At 37.7% G+C, this 21139-nt stretch overlaps 2 protein-coding genes across 6 annotated transcripts in view; one reads left to right on the top strand and one right to left on the bottom strand.

Moving 5' to 3' along the window:
• LOC138847567 (uncharacterized) overlaps window positions 1–21139 on the bottom strand; it is a 673630-nt gene that overhangs the window by 413784 nt on the left and 238707 nt on the right. The gene's annotated exons all lie outside the window — the stretch shown is intronic.
• GABRA3 (gamma-aminobutyric acid type A receptor subunit alpha3) overlaps window positions 1–21139 on the top strand; it is a 327562-nt gene that overhangs the window by 217209 nt on the left and 89214 nt on the right. For all 5 annotated transcript variants that reach the window (XR_011385360.2, XM_051833857.3, XM_017350870.4 and 2 more), the window contains exon 6: window positions 9067–9149. Coding sequence is in view for 4 of the 5 variants with exons in the window: in XM_051833857.3 (XP_051689817.1) it covers window positions 9067–9149 (83 nt within the window). In the remaining variant the exon portion in view is untranslated. The remainder of the gene's footprint in view (window positions 1–9066; window positions 9150–21139) is intronic.

The following is a 21139-nucleotide window of genomic DNA, read 5'->3' as shown; positions in this document are numbered from 1 at the left end:
TAAGCTAAGAATCTATATTCATTTGTTTTTGTTTTGATGTGGATATGGAATTCTAGCCCTGGATATTGAAAAAAAAAAGCTATGCTTTTCTCCATTGAGAAATGGTACCTTCACACATTGGTTCATTCAAAGTTTGGGGCTCATGTGGCGTAGGAAGTTGCTAGCAGTGCTGGCATCTCATATCAGGACTGGTTTGAGTCTCTGCTACTCCACTCCATTTCTGATCCAGTCCCTACTGATGCACATGGGAAAGCATTGGATGATTGCCTAAGTACTTGGGCCTCTGCCACTCATGTGGGAGAACTGGACGGAGTTCCAGGCTCCTGGTTTTGGCCTGGATCAGCCCTGGCCATTGTGCATTGTGGCCATTTAGGGTGTAAGCCAGAGGAGAGTCTCAGTCTTTATCTCTGTCTCTCACTCTTTAAATGAATAAATAGATAAATATGTTTTTAATTTCAAATTTTATTTTAAGATGTTATGTTCTTCTCCATTTCTAACTATGTATCTTTCTTTAGGCCAAAATTGCAATAAATAGGTTACTGTAGCATTATATTCATAGTATGTTTTTAAATTGGGAAATGACACTAACAATTTTTTTAAAAGATGATCTGCAGGGGCTGGTGTTGTGGTATAATAGGTGAAGTTACCACCTGTGCTGCTGGCATCCCATATCAGTGCCAATTGGTTTCCTAGCTGCTTCACTTCTGATTCAGTTCCCTGTTAACGGACAGGAAAAAGCAGTGGAGCATAGCCCAAGTGCTTGGGCCCCTGCCACCCACGTGGGAGACCTGGATGAAGATTCTGGCTCCTGGCTTCAGCCTGGCCCAGGCCTGGCTATTGCGGCTGTCTAGGGCATGAACCAGCAAATGGAAAATCTCTCACTGCCCTCTGTCTGTCTGTCTCTCTTTTTCTCCCTCTCTCCTCCCTCTCTCTCTCTGTCAAATAAATAAATAAATCTTTTTAAAAAAAGATGTTCTGACAATTCTAGATTCCTTAAATTCCCATATAAATTTTAGAAATAGCTTACCACTTTTATAAAAAAAGCAACCCAGTAGTATTTTCAAAAGAATATATTAAGTCCATTTTTATAAGATTTATTTATTTGGAAGTTAGAGTTACAGAGAAAGAAAGACCAAGAGATCTTCCATCCACTGGTTCACTCCCCATATGGTTGCAACAGCCAGGGCTGGGCCAGCCTGAAGCCAGGAGCCAGGAACTTCATCTGCATCTCCTGCATGGATGCAGGGGCCCAATTACTTGGGCCATTCTCTGGTGCCTTTCTGGGCACATTAGCAGGGATCTGGATCCTAAGTGGAGTGACCAGGACCCAAACCAGCCCCCATGTGTGATTCCTGTGTTCCAAGCAAGTGACTTAACCCTCTACATCAGAAACCAGCCCCATAAGCATATTGAGTCTTTAGAGCAATTTGTAGAGACTTGAAATCTTAATGATATTAGATCTTATAAATCGATTAAGCCAGAATGTCTGAACATGTCATCTGCAAAATATAGATACTTTTGATTTTTGCTTTCCAACTTTTGTGTCATATACTTTTGATTTCCTAACTTTTAGATGAATTTATTGAAATGTGTTTCACATGTTATACAATTCACTATTTTAAAGTGTACAAATAAATGATTTTAATATATTCAGTTGAGCAACCATCACCAATATCTAATCTCAGAACATTTTGGTCAACTCAAAAAAAAATTCCATAACCATCACCAGTGAGTCTTCATTGCTTTCCTTCTGAAATGGGCTAAAATCTCTAATAAAAATTAAGAGACAGTAGACATCCTTTCCTGTTCTTAGGGGTAAACAACTTAATATTTCACTATTAAATTTGAGGCTAAATGTGGGTTTTTATGTAAATATGTTTTATCAATTGAAAAATTTGTCTTCCACCCATAGATTTTGAGTATTTTGAATCATGGATGAGTGTTGAGTTTCATCTCCTTGCTTTTGTCACTTACCTCATTCAATTTATTCTCCATAAAGCTGCTGGAGTAATCCTCAAATGTTAGATCAAGCTATCCTTTCACTGAAGGTCTTGCAATGCTGCCACATATCATTCAGAATGAAAGTCAGAAGATGCTGGGAGGCCTTATGCCCTATAGTCCATGTCCCATAGTTTCCTCTTGAAACTAATCTTTTGTTAATGGCCCTCCTTAGTCTCCCCACTATAGCTGCAGTAGCCCACTTCCTGTTCTTTGAGCGCACTGAGCACACTTTTACCTTAGGCCTTTTCATTTACCCCTGCTACTTTGAATACCATTTCCCCAAATTTCTACAAGCCTCAAATTTTCATCTTCTTCGGGTCATTTGTCAAATGTTCTCTACTCAGTGAAGTACTCCAGAACACGCTATTAAAAATTTCAATCCCTTCTTAATATGCTCTACTGCATCCTCTTGTTTTTCTTCCTAGGGCACATCAGCTTTCAATGTACTATATAATTTGCTTATATATCTTATTTATTTCTTATCTCCTGCTACTCAAATGTAAGCTCTAAGTAGACAGTAGTCTAGTATGGACAGTAGTCTAGTATGGACAGTAGTCTAGTATGGACAGTATTCTACTGACATATTTAACTTTATTTAAAATAATACCCAGGACACAGGAGGTGGTCAATAAATATTTGTTGAGTACACCAGGGAGTCAAGAAAGTTGTAGTTCTTTCTGTCCCAGATATATTGGGTGATCGTGAATAAGTTCCTTCCCTCTTGTTTTCTCATACACAAAATCTATGAGGGGATAAAGTTAGACACTTTTCTATAAGATCCTTTCAGGTCTGAAATTGTAAGAAAGAAGCTATATTATTGAAGGAGATAAATTGAGATATTTTGATATTAATGAATCATATTAAAATGCTACTTTACCTAGAACCCCCGAATACCTCAACTCTGTCTTGCCCAACCTGCACCTGCTTTCTTCAAGGTCTCCATAAAAATATATGCCTTTAAAAAAGAAAAAGCATGAAGAAATTCATTCATCTAATAGATATTCATTTAATACCTATGATATGCTAGGTACTGCACTAGGCCCTTGGTACACATCAAAGAAAAAATAAGTTTAAACAAACTCGAAACTTGTAGTATGAAAAGAAGGAAAATAGATACTAAATAAAATATTATCTATCTATATTATATGACATGTTGTATGTCAGATGCTATAGAAAAACAAAGAATGATGTGGTTTCTTACCATAGGGTGAATAACAAACTGAATGTGGACTGGGTAGACACCATCAAAATATGCTAATTTAGCAGATTTGTAAGAAGTACTGGAATTAGTCATCCAGGTGTCTGAGGGAAGAACATTCTAGAAGACAGCATAGCAAATATAAAGACCATGATTTAAGAAAGTCTGGCATGTCAAAAGAGCTGGAGCCCAGTGAAAAATGAGGGTTTAACAGGAAGTACACATGAAAGAAATGGAAAATAACTTCATACCAGACCCCGTCAGCAGAATAAGTAATTCAGCTTTTTCTCTGCATAAGATGGGAAAACACTAGAAGACTATTATGTAGAGAATATACTGTAAGGGAAATGAGTGAAAGCAGAGTCACAGCTAGGAGGTAATGGCAGTAATAGATTTTTAATTTATTAATGTTGTAGGATAAAAGTCCACTGGTTAACAGCAAAGGATATGGCTATAAGGGAGCCAAGATGTTGAAAAAAAAAAAACAGTAAAATGAAGGCAACAAATGAGGTATGTGTGTTGTGTGTGTGTGTATATGCAAGGGGGTTTCTTAGATTGCCTCTTACTTTCCATCTAGTCTTTGCAGAGGTCCCAGAGCAGGCCAAATTCTGAATTGTAACTAAAGCCCTGTGATCTGAAATGTCACATTTGGAGGGGTCTCAGATCTTTCTTTGAAAATCTCATTCAAGAGTACTAGCTACAATACAAGCAGACTTAGTCGAGATCCACAAGTGAGTCCGTGAATAGAAATAAATATTGGAACAAGACACAGGTGAAGAAAAATTTCACAGGGATGTTTATCTTGTTGATTTGAAGTCAGAGGGAACCATCTCTCCTAAAGACTTTAATTATGGTTTAGTCGTCTCTCAGAAAATGTGCTGTGTATATAATAAAGATAATAATGATAGTGATAATATTCTGGAGTAGATAAAGTTTTCACTTCCTTTTTCTGCTTTGTTCCTCCTAACACCCTGTGAATCCATAAAATTATCAAATGAGTAATTGATGAGTAATTGAAATTATCAAATGAGTAATTGGATTGGTTATGTAGGCAGGGATTATTGTCTCTATTTTTTTTAAACTTTTATTTAATGAATATAAATTTCCAAAGTACAGCTTATGGATTACAATGGCTTCCCCCCATAACGTCCCTCCCACCCACAACCCTCCCCTTTCCCATTCCCTCTCCCCTTCCATTCACATGAGGATTCATTTTCAATTCTCTTTATATACAGAAGATCAGTTTAGCATGCATTAAGTAAAGATTTCAACAGTTTGCTCCCACACAGAAACATAAAGTGAAAAATAATAGATGATTTTTAAATGATGATGAAATCAGATCAGACCTATTGTCATGTTTAATCCCAGTGAGAGTCAAGTTGGGAATTGCTAATTTCTTCTTTTTTTTTTTTAACAGAAGATCAGTTTAGTATACATTAAGTAAAGATTTCAACAGTTTGCACCCCCATAGAAACACAAAGTGAAATATACTGTTTGAGTACTCGTTATAGCATTAAGCCTCAATGTACAGCACATTAAGGACAGAGATCCTACATGAGGAGTAAGTGCACAGTGACTCCTGTTGTTGACTTTAAAAATTGACACTCCTGTTTATGGCATCAGTAATCTCCCTATGCACCAGTCATGAGTTTCCAAGGCTACGGAAGCCCCTTGAGTTCTCTGACTCTTATCTTGTTTAGACAAGGTCATAGTCAAAGTGGAGGTTCTCTCCTCCCTTCAGAGAAAGGTACCTCCTTCTTTGATGACACGTTCTTTCCACTGGGATCTCATTCACAGAGATCTTTCATTTAGGTGTTTTTTTTTTTTTTCACCAGAGTGTCTTGGCTTTCCATGCCTGAAATATTCTCATGGGCTTTTCAGCCAGATCGGAATGCCTTTAGGGCTGATTCTGAGGCCAGAGTGCTGTTTAGGACATCCGCCATTCTATGAGTCTGCTGAGTATCTCGCTTCCCATGTTGGATCACTCTCCCCTTTATTTATTCTATCGGTTAGTATTAGCAGGTACTAGACTTGTTTATGTACTCCCTTTGACTCTTAGTCCTTTCATTATGATCAATTGTGAACTGAAATTGATCACTTGGAATAGTGAGATGGCATTGGTACATGCCACCTTGATGGGATTAAATTGGAGTCCCCTGGTATGTTTCTAACTCTACCATTTGGGGCAAGTCAGGTTGAGCATGTCCCAAATTGTACATCTTTTCCCTCTCTTATCCCCACTCTTATGTTTAACAGGGATCACATTTCAGTTAAATTTCAACACTTAAGAATAACTGTGTATTAATTACAGAATTAAACCAGTCATATTAAGTAGAACAGACAAAAAAAAACTACTAAGAGGGATAATGTATTAAGTTGTTCATTAACAGGGCTATGCTGATCAAGTCACCATTTCTCATAGTGTCGATTTCACTTCAACAGGTTTCCTTTTTGGTGTTCAGTCAGTTGTCACCAATCAGGGCGAACATATGGTATTTGTCCCTTTGGGACTGGCTTATTTCACTCAGCATGATGTGTTCCAGATTCCTCCATTTTGTGTGTCTCTATTTTTTTAAAGATGCATTTATTTATTTGAAATGCAGAGTTAGAGAGACAAACACATATGGAGAGAGAGAGAGGGAGAGAGCGAGACAGAGTGAGAGCGAACAAGAGTGAGAGAGAGAGAAAGAGCTCTTCTAAAATGCTGCTGCTTCACTTCCCAGATGGCTGCAACAGCCAGGCATGGGCCAGGCAGAAGCCAGGAGCCAAGAGCTTCTTCCAGGTCTCCCACACAGGTGGCAGAGGCACAAGTACTTCAGCCATCCTCCACTGCTTTCTGGGGCCAGTAGCAGGGAGCTGGATTGGAAGTGGAGCAGCCAGGACACAAATGGGCACCAATATGGCATCATAGGTAGTAATTTAACCCAGTATGTCACAATGCTGGCCCCTGTATTCCTTTATACAGGTAAGAGAACAAAGTTGAGAAAATTTCAATCCCTAAACTGAAATAGGACTTATTAGTTTTAGTGTCTGTTTTCATGTCCTTTGCTAATCTCTTGGTTCACATCTCTATAGTCTCTTAACTGGACTAGAGTGGTAACCACTGTACTATCTGCTATTTTGTAAGTATCACTTTAGGCTTGTCAGGCTGGAAGGCAGAAACCAGGTGTGTGTCTTTCAGCAAATACTCATCTTTTATTTTCAGTAACACCATCTAAATGTAAGAGGTTGAAATAAGGTGACAATGGTCCTCGAAACTTCACTAATCCCTTGGATATTTAGAAAATTCCCCATATGTCCTGGATAAAAGCTCAGTTCTCAAGCTTTCTTGCAATAGCCTACCATCTGACTTTTATTCTTAAGGAACAAAGAGGGTTTCATGACTCAAAGAATCAGACACAAGGAAAATATATTTCACTGAGAAACTTGCTTCTTTTGTTAGATACTGAAAAGATTCCATAAGGGTTTAATAAAGAAAATCGTGTTCTCTTCTCCACTTATATTATTAATTCCAAGATACTTCTTCTTGTGAGTAATGCCAAAGGGAAATTGCTTTATGCTTACTCAGCAGTCCTGGGGATGTGGAAAATAAGATCACAACAAATGGATTATCAAATCAGAATGCAAAGGTAGTGATTTGTTATTAGAATTAGCACTAATTTATAGTAACTTTCCTATTATCCCATCCACTTCCCTTCTATCCTACCTAAGCCCAGAACTTGGAGGAAATAGCAGATGTTTGTGGGGACAGGGTACTTCACAAGCCCAACCATGCTGTGTTCTTTTTATTGGCTCCTAAACACATCCTAATGCTCTCTGACTTCTAGTGCCATACTGACTTCTCTTCTTGACCTCCTTCTCTCCCTCCACCTAGCTACAACTTTCAAGTATCCTTCCAGCTTTTTGTGCAGCAGAAAAATCCCTGACTATACTCAGGTTAATGTCTTCAACTCACGCCCTATGATAACAATTATTGGTATATGTGCGGTTATCTTTCACCTTCTTTACAATAGTCATTATGAGGGTGTGGTTTCTGGATTACAACTCTGTGGTTCTTCTGTTTCTCTTTGTATCTTCCCACAACTACATTATTCCTAGGCAATGTCTACTCAAAGGTAACGGCAGATAATTAGATTATCTTTCACATGACTGAAAGAGGAGAGGAGAAGATATTTTCCATCAGATGAAGAGAATATAGTTGATATAGAAAGAACACTGGACTCGTACTCCAGTTCTCTACTTTATGTGACTCTGAGAAAATCACTTTAACTCCATGAATTCTTGTCTCTGAAATAGGAATGAAAATAATACCTGTAATATGCCCCTCACAGGCTCACCATAGGGAATAAATGGATAAGCAGCATTCTCAGTTACAACCAACTAGTATCTCTACATCACAAAAGTTAGGGGCAAACCTGAATGGATTACTGATGACAATGTGCTTTAGAAGTTGTAACATGCTGTGAGCATCTCATGAGTTATTATCAATGGCTATCATAATAATAATTATTATACATTCAACCTCTTTGCCTTCCTAGACATGTGAATGTCTATAATTTGACAAATATTTCCTGGTAGCTCACTCTTATCAACTAAAGAGAACCAGTACAAAGCATCAATAGTCTTGGGATATCCTCTTGCTAGGATCTTGCTTTCCGATACCATTACAACAGCACTGGGGTTGAGGGCAGTGAGAACTGGAGTCTACATACAGGATTCATTTCTTTTTTACCTCAACAAGATAGCTCCCCCATCAGGCTTCTTTGATAATTGTCTAGAAGTGGGATAAAGTCCTTAGACTAGAGATTGGTATTTCATTAAGTAGGAATTCTGGTGCTAAATATTATATGAATCCTGGAAAAGTATGAGCGGAAGTGCCTGTGTAAAAGAGAAAGCTGTTGGGGGAATGAATGACACAATAAATGATGACAAACTTCTCAACCTATTAGAACTCCAAGAATGTGGCAGGAATCAGGACCAATATAAGCAGGAGGTATTAAAGACAGAAACAGCTCATCAGAGATAGGTTCCAAATAACTGTAAGTCCCATTTATACATAGGAGGCTACTATCCAGGCCAATGAAAGTGGAGCCTCAAAAATTTTAATAGAAATCAGGAGGAAACCTTGGAGTAGATTGATAAGACAGAGTAACGCAGGGGAATGAGTATGTGCACATAGCAGATTGTACCCATTTCCAGATTTCCACAGAGGAATCCATGCATGACAAACTGTGAACTCTTCAGTTCCATTACCTTTGTATTTTTTTCTTGTGACATTATCAGTTGCTGTGTGACTGTATACATGTGCAAGCATGCACATGTGTATGTGTGTGTGTGTGTGTGTGTGTTGCTCCAAGAGTCATCTCTTTCAATATAGTTATAGAAGTTCCTATGATTAGCAGAGTTGTGCTTTGTGTCTGTTCACTATCAGGGTGAAGATATTACTTCTACATGTTTCACCTCTTCAGGGAATTTTTTTAATTGGTTAACTCATACAATAAACCAATCAAGAATTATTTCAGAAATAATTAAAGTGTGATCAGGAGTAAATGAGTCAGGAACTGATGGTTCCAGGCTTCTTAGGGGGTGGCTAAAAGTGGACAGATGAATTATATTTTTTTTCTAAAGGTGATAGGATGAGATACAGATCTGATCTAAAAATCTGAATACAAAATGATGCTTTGACAAGCTATCTGATTTATTTAATCCATCCCTTGTAGTCATAAAGATTTGAATCTCAGTGAATCTAATTGAACAAAATTACCTGTTATTCTTAGGGGCACTCAATTGCTGCAGAGTGGGAATTTATCTTGTGTTAATAGCATTTATTTTAGGTCAATTTTATTTCATGTCCTCTTTTCTTTTAGATTAACAATTCATGCTGAGTGTCCCATGCATTTGGAAGATTTTCCCATGGATGTGCATGCCTGCCCGTTGAAGTTTGGAAGCTGTATGTATTTTCTCACTTTTTGTTTGCCTGATTCTTACAAAGGAAACTTCACACATCCTATTCTGTCCCTTAGGTGTTTCTAAAAATGAGAATGTTGATCTTGGCTGCTTTGGGAGTCAGGGGAGTGAGATTGAGTTGTACTAACTGATTAGGAGAAAGAAAGTTAGCCTTTAATATAGTGTTCTTTCTAGGCAGCATATCTTATTTCACCATTTTAGACTAATTCCTCTGTCATTAAATTGAAATATTAAAATCTGTTTTCTAAATTGCCCAGAGGACAGAGTGAGAAAGAGCTGATATAAAGTACAATAGCATCTTCCTCAGGGTAAGATATCTCAAACAGAATGTGCTTATATGTTTTGAAATATCCATTCTACCTGCATCAACATACACCTATGTCCAAGTCTCAACAGTAAATGATAGAAAGTGACTCTGGAGATTTGCTCATTTTTGAGCATATTTCCTTTCCTGGTAGCTGTAAAGATCACAGACAAAAGAGTAGATACATAAATCCATTTTCAAATGAATTAGAAAAAATAAAAATGGAACAGAATTTAAGTGAATTTATGCATGTAAGAATTTTAGAGGTAAGTTATATAGGGAGTCAATCAAAGTAATATATCAAGATTCATGTTGATCATGGTTAAATTGGATTTATCTCTGTGTTTTGAAATAGGAGCTGCATTTGAAAAGACCTAAATAATTATGTGTGACATATTTTTTCAATCATTAATTTGTCAGATATTTACAGATTATCTCCTGTGTGCCAGGCTCTTTTATAGAAGCTTGGAATATACCCATGAATAAAACAAAACCCCATACTTCTGGAGTTTATATTACAGAGTGGAGAGTGATGGTGAGGAATAAAATAAACAATGAAAAAAATTAAAATAGAAAGTAGATTTTATAGTGAGGAGAACCATGGGAAAACATGAAAATATTGAAGAATGAGATGAACAGGCTCACCCTATTTTATTTTAAAAAAGGCTGGGGGTAGAGAGAAGGGAAAAAGTTGGTCAAGAGGTAGAAAATTATGGTTAGAGGAATATGGAGGAGTATATTCTGGTGTTCTACAACATGTGGAGATGGGTGTAGTTAACAACAATTTACTGTTTATTTCAAAATAGCTACTAGAAAGTATTTTTAATGTTCCCAGGAAAAAGAAATGACAAATATTTGAGGTGATCAAAATGCTAATGATTTGGTCATCAGATATTGTGTATTGTATCAAAATGTCTCACTATTTCCCATAAATATGAATAATTATTATGTATTAATATAATTTAAATGATATTTGAGCAGACATTCTCAGGAAGTAAATCACTTAATGCACATATCTGAAGAAATAATGCTCCAGGTAGAAGGGCCAACCAAGGATAGGATGTGAATTCAGGGAAGTATTTGATTTGTTCTAAGATCCATCAAATTAGCCAATGTGCTTGGGCAGAGTGGTCAAGGGAGAAACTTAGGAGAGAATAATATGGAGAGGACCAGCCAGATCATTTAGAGACTTGTAGGCCATCAAAGGGTTTCGGATTATAGGCTGAGAGGAAATAGGCAGTGATTGGAATATTTTTGTATGTTTTAAAATAATTATTAAATATTTTAAAATAATATAAATACAGGAAAGATGAAAGCAAGATGTACTTTTTTCACATGAGAGATGATGATGGCTCAGTTCACAGTGATAGTTGTGAAACTGAAGAGAGGTGATCTGATTCTGGATCTCATGACCAACAGGACCCCATGGAGTAGCAGCAAATGAAACAAGTCAATGAAATTATTATCCCAATGGATTTGCTATCAAATTATATGAGTATTATTTCCATGTGGGTAGGACAGAATTGCCTGCCTGTGACCAGTGCTCCCCTCATGAATAACAAGAAAACCTAAAACTGCAGAAGCAATAAGAGTTTAACAGACTACAATTCTGGAAAAAGGGAAGAACTTCTTATACATAAATCGTGTGACCTGTAGTTTCTTCATCCCAATTCTGGCCATGGTTTGCAGCTTAGATTCAAGGTTGACCCCATGCACAGAGTATAAATACTACCAGGAAAAAATTGAAAGGCAGAGCTGCCTTTTATGAAGCCTCCCAATACACTGAAAAGAAGAAGTGCCAGGCTATCATTTTAAACCTTAGAAACTTTGTCCTAACCTCAGAAACTTTGTCCTAGTTGCATGAAAACAGCAGAAACAGACTGGACTAAGCAAGACTATAATCCAGCTCAGTCCTTTATGAGATTAAAGTGATACTTCTCCCACACTAACTGCATAATAAGGGAAAGAATGAAGCTTCTCTGATAAGAGAGGCTTCCATCTGAAAACTATACAGTTTTATACACAGTACTTGGAATTCAACAAAAAAATCACTAGGCAGGGGAATGACTACCCATGTGTGATCTAAAACCAAGATGTAAAAACAAAAAACAGAAACAGAAAAATAAAATATAGAAACGGATCTATAGGATTTTATATCTCAGCATTTATAGACTTTAAAAAAACTATGGCTAGTGACCAGCCCTGTGGCGTAGCAGGTAAAGCCGCCGCCTGCAGTGCCGGCATCCCATATGGGTGCCAGTTCAAGTCCCGGCTGCTCCATTTCTGATCTAGCTCTCTGCTATGTCCTGGGAAAGCAGTAGGAGATAGCCCAAGTCCTTGGGCCCCTGCATCCATGTGGGTAGACCTGGAGGACGCTCCTGTCTCCTGGCTTTGGATCAGCGCAGATCTGGCTGTTGTGGCCAATTGGGGAGTCAACTAGTGGATGGAAGACCTCCCCCCCCCCCCGCCTCTCCTCTCTCTTTGTAACTCTGACTTTCAAATAAATAAATAAATCTTAAAAAAAAACTATGGCTGATATGTTAAAAATGAAGAAAAAAGATGAATACAACAGGTAAAAGATAATTTCAATAGAACATTAGAATATATCGAGAATAGATTGAAAATTACTTACAAAGAAGTACAAAATCTAAAATTCAAAATTGGATGCATAGGGACTGGTATTTTGGAGCAATGGGTTGGGCCACCGCTTGCAGTGCTGACATCCCATATGAGTGCCAGTTAAGTCACAAGTGCTTCACTGGGAAAGCAGTGGAAGGTGGCCGAGGTATTTGGACCCTGCCACATGTGCTGGAGACCTGGATGAAGTTCCTGGCTCCTGGATTTGGCCTGGCCCAGCCTGGGCTGTTGCAGCAATTTGGGGAGTGAACCAGCAAATGAAAGATCTCTCCCCTTCTTTTTATCTCTCCCTCTTTCTATGTAACTGTGTCTTTCAAACAAATAAATGAATCTTTAAAAAACAATTGTATAGACAAATTTAACAACCAAAAGACAGGACTAAATAGCTGGAAAATGAGTAAATAGAAAATAGCAAAACCAAATCGACAGAAAGACAAAATACAGAAAAGAGTAAGAAGCATGTGGGACACAGTAAATGAACTGTGTATAATTTTGCAGAAGGATAACAGGCAGAGAAAGGAGCAAAATCAATTATTAAGTAAAGACTGATCATTTATAAACTGATGATAATTACCTACTCAAAGATTTAAGAAGTTATGCAAACACCAAGCAGGACAAATAACAATTTAAAAATGCTGCTTCTAAAATTTAAATGGAAATATGAAAATGTCAAAAATAGCTAAGATAATCTTGATGAAGAAAAGAGCTGGAGAAGTTATGATTAAATCTAATGCATCCCAAAATATCTTAGACCTTTTTAAATCTATAGAAATTCAAACAAATTATCATTGTTGCAATGATATGTAAATATACTAATGCCACATAATAGAAAGAGATAATTTTATAATTACATTATATCATACACAAAAATAAATTCCAGATGAATTGCAGATCTAAACATAAAAAAGTGAGAGGTAAAACACTACTTTTTAAACTCAATGACTAATTTTTATTAGTTATCATCTTAGCAACAGAATCTACCCGCCTAGTTTAAGCAGGCACAGAATATAAGAAGGGTTTCTTGTGGCTCACAAAGTCTTGGAGTTAATGACTAACCTTCTAGCAGTTACATTCAGAGGTGTGTCACAAGACTGTTTAAGTGAGAGATCTATCAGCTGAGTCTTCTACGACCTGGCTTCCTCACTTAGTTTTGAGGAACAGCCTCATGTGTGAGAACTACCAAATGTCCCAGCACCTTTCACCACTCATTAGTGATGCCACTGCCCTTATAAATTAACTTTCTATTATTTAAATATGTAAATTTTTAATTATTGATTTTATTGTACATACTAATGGGATACAGGGTGATAAGTCAACACATGTATTCAAAGTATGAGTATCAAATCAGGTAAGTTAGAAATTTAATATCCTTTAAGAGAAGTATTTTTGATGAATAATAATTTTAATTTATTTATGGGCTACAGTGTGACATTTCAATGTATGTACACAATGGATACTGATCAAATCAGGGGAATTAATGTTTCTCTGTCCTCACCACTATTTTATGGTTGGAGCCCTGGAGCTCCTGTCTTTTATAATAGGTTTTTGTGAACCACAATCTTGTAACTGTGCTGGGAAACACTAGAATCTGTGTTTTAGTATCCATTATCTAATCTCCCTCTATTCCCCCTCCTCTCACCCTTCCAAAGCCTTTAATAGTTCCTATTGTAAGTTCAGATCAACATTTTTTATAGCATTTCCTTTCTTTAAGATTTATTTCTTTATTTGAAAGCAAGAGTTGGAGAGAGGAGAGAGGAGAGAGGAGAGAGGAGAGAGGAGAGAGGAGAAAGAGAGAGAGAGAGAGAGAGAATGTTTCAATCCACTGGTTAACTACCTAGATGGCAGCACTGGCCAGGGCCGGGCCAGATTGAAGCCAGAAGCTTCTTCCATGTCTCCCGTGTGGGTGGCAGGGGCCCAAGCACTTTAGCCATATTCTGCTGCTTTTCCCAGGCCATTAGCAGGGAGCTAGATCGGAAGTGGAACAGCCAGGATTTGAACCAGCACCTGTATGGGATGCCTGTGTCACAGGTGATGGCTTCACCTGCTATGCCACAATGCCGGCCCCTATATCAACCTTTTTTAGCTTCCACATACAACTGAGATCTTACAGTATTAGGTTTTCTGTGTGTGGCTTATTTCACTTAGCATGATGTGTATGAGTTTCATTTATGTTGTCATTAATGACAAGATTTCCTTTTTTCATGACTGAGAACTATTCTTGTGTGTGTGTGTGTGCATATTTGTGTGTCATCTTCATTTGTTCATCTGTTGATGGAGACGAAGGTTGATGCCATATCTTGGCTATTGTAAGTAATGGGACAATGAACATGCGTGTGCAGGTATTTATTTTCTATACTAGTTTCATTTCCTCCAGATGTATACCCACTAGTAGAATACCTGGATAATATGTTAGATCTATTTTTAGTTTTTAGAAGAAAACAAAAGAGAATAACTTCATGAGCTTGGAAAAGGTAGAGATTGTTTAAACATGACATAGAAAAATACCAACCACAAAGTGAAAAGAGGATAACTTGGAATATATTAAAAATGAGTCTTTAATAAAGACTCATTTAAAAAAGTCTGTGATAAAGACACTAATTAAGTTATCAAAAGACACTTAAGAGGGTGCAAAGGTAAATTCTAGGCTAAGCATAGCATGTATGCATAGCACGTATGTGACAAAGGACTCAAATCCTAATATCCTTATACATCTATAAGAAGTAATCAGAAATCTCTGTAGAAAAAGGACAAAAGTATTAAAAAGACACCTTAAAAAAACATTGCTTCCCAACTACTGGCACACATACCCAAGCACACACATACACAAACACACACACACACATACATACACACACAGTGCTCCATTCATTAAAAGGGAAATGCAAATTAAATTCAGAAGGTTCCTCTAACAACTCACTAGAAAGACTAAAATGAAAAAGAAAAACTATCCCAGTGTCTGTCAGAATGGATTAAATATCTTTGGCAATGACACATATTACATTCAACATGAATGATACAACAGATACAACACTGAGCAAAAAGCAGACACATAGGCATATTAATAGAATGTGAATCGATTTATATCATGTACAAAGATAGGCTAAACAAACCTGTGGTGTTGGGATTTTTAATATTTTATGCATCATTGCTATTGGTAGTATTTTCAAATTCCTTACATACTAAACAACATAGTCAAGAAAAAGAATTTGGAATTCCCAGGAATTTTATAAATCACATGCTATTCACGGAACAGTCCAACCTTCTTAATGTTCCTTATACATTATTAAGGACATCAAATTTTTAGAATGAGAAATAGTAAGTTTAAACTATTAGCAAAGTCTGACAGCATATAGAAGATACTCAGACACTGAAAAATGTCAGCAAGTACTTGAATAACAACATTTGAACTTCTCAGTAAGGTAAAAAATTACAAAGATTCAAAGGTCAAGATTGCAAGCTTAAGGATTTATTCCACTTCCTAAACCAGTTATTCCTTGAAAGAACACTCTGGACATATGTACATACAGTGTTACAAATACAATATTCTATGAATATAGACTTATTAATATTTAATTTGCATGACTGAATTACCATTAACATAATACAGGGATGCTAATGCACACTTTAACAAAATCCACTCATCAGACTGTGACCGCTTCAGTCTTATAGGTTCCAGTCCTGATACCTGAACATGTCAAAACTTTTTACTCAATGTTCCAATGTTTCCTGCTCTTGTTTTCAACTAACACCAATAGATTCCTTCAAATTAATAAAATTGAGGACAAAAGTATAATTCAATGGATGCAGAAACACATATACCCCATGCTAGAAATCCAATATTTGGCCCTGATTTGCCAGTAAGTAGTGACTGTAACTTGGTCTGTCATTTTGTATAATTAAAATTCCTGAGAAATTTAATGATTTGATTCAATTATGAAACTACACACCCATGCTTCCATTTGGTTTCATATGTATACCAACCTCAAACTGTAATTGTCAGACTCATCAAAATCCTTGGATTTTTACAAACCAAAGTAATATCATTCCTCTAAAATCATTTTCTAGGTTGTCTTTGTTTAGAACTTGTATTTTGCACCAGTTGTCCATGCTGCAGCTAGGGTGATCCTTCCAAAGCATCCATCTGGTCGTGCCATATCTCTCCTTCAGCCAAGTCTACAATTCCCTGTAGCTTAAGGGTGAAAACCCATGTTTCTTTGGGTGAGACATTTTATTTTACCTTCACTTTTCTGCAGCTTATAACTCCAGTGACACCATTAATTATTTTACCACTCCATGCACTCACACACTTTTTGCCTTTGCTATGTTGTTCTTTTGCTAGAAATGCCTTTTTTCACCTTTTAAAAGTGTCTTGGTCTTCTAAGTATCATATACTACATGGATCCTTCTTTACACCCTGTTCTGAGCAGGAGTAAGAGCTCTCACCTCTGGCTGCATTTAGCACTTGTTTTTACTTTACTAGTGTACATACTTTTTATGTTCAGACTAACTTGCCCTGTACCTATTGGGCTGTGTCTCCCTCAACAGTTTTTGTGCTCCTGGATGGTGGCCTCTGTACTCCATTAACCTTTGCTTATAAATACAAGTTTAGTCTTTGAGCTAGCAATCAAGCAGCTTTCCAATTTTTAAAATTTGCCTCTCTCTTCCTTCATTAATTCTTGACTTTCCTGCTTACAAGAGTAATTTTCCCTCCCCAAATCCTTCTCTTTTCGGATAACATTATCAAAGGAATGATACTTTTTTGTATAAAGGAAGTCATCAGTTTTGGCCTGTTGAAGTTTCTGAATCACTAGGAGCTACATAATTTCTTGCCACATATGCACTAGAATCTACTGGGATTTTTAGGGCTAGTATCCAAGGCTTTCTTTTCCAGGCCTCAGCTTAAGAGATCCAGAAAGAAATTCCTTGACTTTCTTATGGGTGAAAAAAGATCTTCATTGCTTACACTTTCTCTAAACAAAGCTGTCTAGTTTTTACATTGTGAAACTCTTGGGGTGTTTGCAGATAGAAAGTACTAGGGCAAAATGACACAAGAACCTTGTGATATCGCGTTTCTCCAATGGCACCATGAGAATTCTAACATTATATTAGAATAAATTTTAGGTAGAATCCTGAGATTTCCTTTTATTGATGACAGTAGTTTCAAGAACTACAATCCCAGCTGAGAGTCCTAGATCACACATAGGCATCAGAGAATGATTTACTTTTAAGGCTGAATTACAAGGGACCAAAGCCACTTATAGGAAAATGTCTCTAGACCAGAGGTTGCAAGTTAGAGCCTACAAATGTGATAGTGCTTATAAATTTTGAATTATTTACCAATATTTGAAATTTGGAAAGTGTACCATCGAATTTCAGATTTTTAAAATTACTTTATGAGACCAGAATATTGTCGCTCCCCCTCTTCGTGGAGGAACGACACAGGACCCTGTGCTGTTCTTTTGTCTGCTCAGCCCTTCCCGGGTTTGCTGCTGGTTCTTCCCGGGTTGGCTACTGTCCCTTCCACCTCCGTGGAAGGGCGGTTCCCCCTGCCACTTTTCCCCACTTCCGCGGGGGAGCGGCACACCGCCGGCCGGCTCTCTTGGGGGCTGCACAGGTGTTCCTTCAGATAGATGTTCCTGGTGCATGTTGTCTCTCTCCTCCTTTATAGTCCTCTTCCACCAATACCAACTCTGCTACCCACACGCCGAGTACGCTGCTCTCCTCCAATCAGGAGCAGGTCCTGCAGCTTGTCAAGTTGGTGAGAGGCAGCTGTGCAGAAGCTGTTTCCTCCTCTCCCAGCGCCATATTGTGGGAGAGCAGATGCATAGAATAAGTCTTAATTCCAGTAACATAGTCTAGTCTGAGTTGCTCCCAGTTGCTCCCCACAAATATCTAACAACACTGGGTTCAAATCTTACATGGTCATAATCAGCTGAAGCTGAGTAGTGGCTACCCTGGTAAATGTCATAACTTTTGTCTTTTTCCCTGAAGACCAGGTTCAATATCAGTTGCCATTAATCCACTCACTTGCATTCTAGTTTCATTTATAATAGTATTAAGAAATCTCCATAGAAGTAAGAGGAAAGTGAAATGTATCCTTGTATCCATACTTATCAAGTTTTTTTTAAGTAAACTAAGATGACTATGTTTGAGTAAAAAAGGAATGTCTACATTTCCTTACAGAAGTGAAGAACAGTTCTACATCTTTACTTTGTATACAAAGTATGCTTTTGCTGAAAAGATAAAACTTCAGATATCAAAATTATACAAGTAATTATCAAAAATTCTAATTGATATAAAGTAGCCTCATCCTTTATCTGCAAGGAGTACATTCCGAGATCCCAGTGGGTGCCTGAAAGTGCACACAGTACTGAACTCTATGTATACTAGGTTATTTATTTATTTATTTATTTTTTATTTATTTATTTATTTTTGACAGGCAGAGTGGACAGTGAGAGAGAGAGACAGAGAGAAAGGTCTTCCTTTTGCCGGTGGTTCACCCTCCAATGGCTGCCGCGGCCGGCACGCTGCGGCCGGCGCACCTTGCTGATCCGATGGCAGGAGCCAGGAGCCAGGTGCTTTTCCTGGTCTCCCATGGGGTGCAGGGCCCAAGCACCTGGGCCATCCTCCACTGCACTCCCTGGCCACAGCAGAGAGCTGGCCTGGAAGAGGGGCAACCGGGACAGAATCCGGCGCCCCAACCGGGACTAGAACCCAGTGTGCCGGCGCCACTAGGTGGAGGATTAGCCTAGTGAGCTGCGGCGCCGGCTATACTAGGTTTTTTCCTATCCATACATACCTATGATAAAGTTTAATTTACAAGTTAGGTGTGATAAGAGAACAATAGAATAATTATAACAATATACTGTAATAAAAGTGTGAGTGAGATCTCTCTCATATGTCAAAATGTCCTCAGCATTTTTTGTGGTGATGTGAGATGATACAATGAGATGAGTGATGTAGCATTATGAGGTAGTGCTAGCTACAATGTAGGAGTTACTTAGGCACAAACACAGCAATGCTGTAATGTAACAGTCAATCTGTAACCTAGACAGCTACACAGTAATAGGTAGGTAGCATATATGTCATGGATTCACTAGACAAAGAGATTATTTATGTATTGGGCAAGAAATAGTGAGAAGGTATCACATTACTCAGAATAGTGCACAATTTAAAACCTATGCATTTTTTTAATTTCTGGAATTTCCCATTGATATTTTTGGGCTGCATTCAGCATGGATAACTGGAACCATAGAAAGTGAAACCACCAAAAAGGGGGATCTACTATGTTGAGAGGATACAAAGAATCTTAAAGCATCAGACCGGAGGCAGGGATTTGGCATAATGGTTAAGATGCCGCTTGGGATGCTTGCATGCCATATTAGAGAGCCTGGATTTGAATCCTGACTCTGCCTCTGATTCCAGCTTCCTGCTAATGGGCACTCTGGAAGGCAGCTCAAGTAATTTGGTCCCTGCCACCTATGTGGGAGGCCTGGATTGAGTTTCAGGCTCCTGACTTTGGCCTGGCCCAGTCTTAGATTTTGCAGGCATTTGGAGAATGAGCCAGTGGATGGGAGGTCTTTCTCTGTATTTCAGAAATAAATAAAATAGGCCAGCGCTGTGGCTCACTTGGCTAATGCTCCACCTGCAGTGCCGCAACCTCGGGTTCTAGTCCCGGTTGCTCCACTTCCAGTCCAGCTCTCTGCTGTGGCCCGGGTGGGCAGTGGAGGATGGCCCAAGTGTTTGGGTCCCTGCACCCGCATGGGAGACGGGGAGGAAGTACCCAGTTCCTGATGGGAAATGCAATTAATTATGCTTTCAGTAGCAACTTTTCCAGGCAAGAAAATATTTTATAGATCACAAATTTTAAAAGTGTCATTTTATTGCAACAAACTGGATGCTTTGTTGTCCATCTTTTGCAGAAATGACTGGAACCGTATACAGGGCAAGTTATATGGAAAAATCAAATTTATTGTGGCATTTTGTTTTGTAGCTTATGACAACACAGATGTAAAAATACTGTAAAATAATGTATATGTTTTTCATAATGTCCATGAGAATTTTGATGTAACTAAAGAACTTTTTGGTCTCTTGTACATTACAGGTATATCAAGAAATGGCTAATTTAGAGATATTGAAAAAAGTCCTTACAAATATAATGTAAGCAGATTGTAATTTATGCCTGAGTAGGCATTAACATCAGACTTTTTATAAAACGTATGTCCAACACTTCAAAGTTTTTCAGAGACCCATCACTTGCATTTGTTCTTTGGCAGATTTACCAGAAATTATTAATTTTGCAATAAAATGTTTAAATAAAGCTCAACATGAACTTATCCATTGCCACCATGAGTTGGACACACTTCCCCAAACCCCCATCCTCCTCACCCCCACCCCATCCAAAGCAGCACAAAACTTAGAGGAAAGAACTGAATAGTTTGGTGGTCAACTCCCCTTTACGAGTCTATGTGCTTGGATTGGGGTAAGGTGTTCACCCCAAATATAAAATCTGTTGTCAAAAAGTCAATATGTTTGTAAAGGAATCAACTCATTCCTTAGAGGACTAAAACTAAATAATTCCACTTGATTCTCCTACCATTTCCTTTTCCTATATCTTTTTTAATCACTATAAAATTCTATACTTGATATTAAAATTCCAAATACAAGCCCTACCATTAACACGCTGAAGGAAAGGTATCAGGTTTCTGGCTTGTACATCAAAGTGGTAACAAATTATTAAGGAAAATTATTATTATTAATTATTGCTATTTTAATTTATAATTTTTATTTTTCATTTAAAATATACCTAGCATACTTATCTGATATGCTCACTCTATAATTAAAGAAAATTTTATTACTTTTCTGCCTGTTTATTTTTCTTACAACTACCCTGATTTGCTCATTTAACTACCTGTCTGGCTCCTGTAAGTAATTGAGTGTGGGAAGTCTGCATAGGGTAATATTGTGGTCATCCTTCCCCCTGACTATACTTTCTACCTTCCAAGAGAAGGAAATGTTTATTGGGTTCATGT

This window comes from Oryctolagus cuniculus, chromosome X (assembly GCF_051225735.1).
Source record: "Oryctolagus cuniculus isolate XC-2025 breed Fujian yellow rabbit chromosome X, ASM5122573v1, whole genome shotgun sequence".
In the NCBI taxonomy this organism is placed as follows: domain Eukaryota; kingdom Metazoa; phylum Chordata; class Mammalia; order Lagomorpha; family Leporidae; genus Oryctolagus; species Oryctolagus cuniculus.
This window is presented reverse-complemented; position numbering and strand designations above follow the sequence as displayed.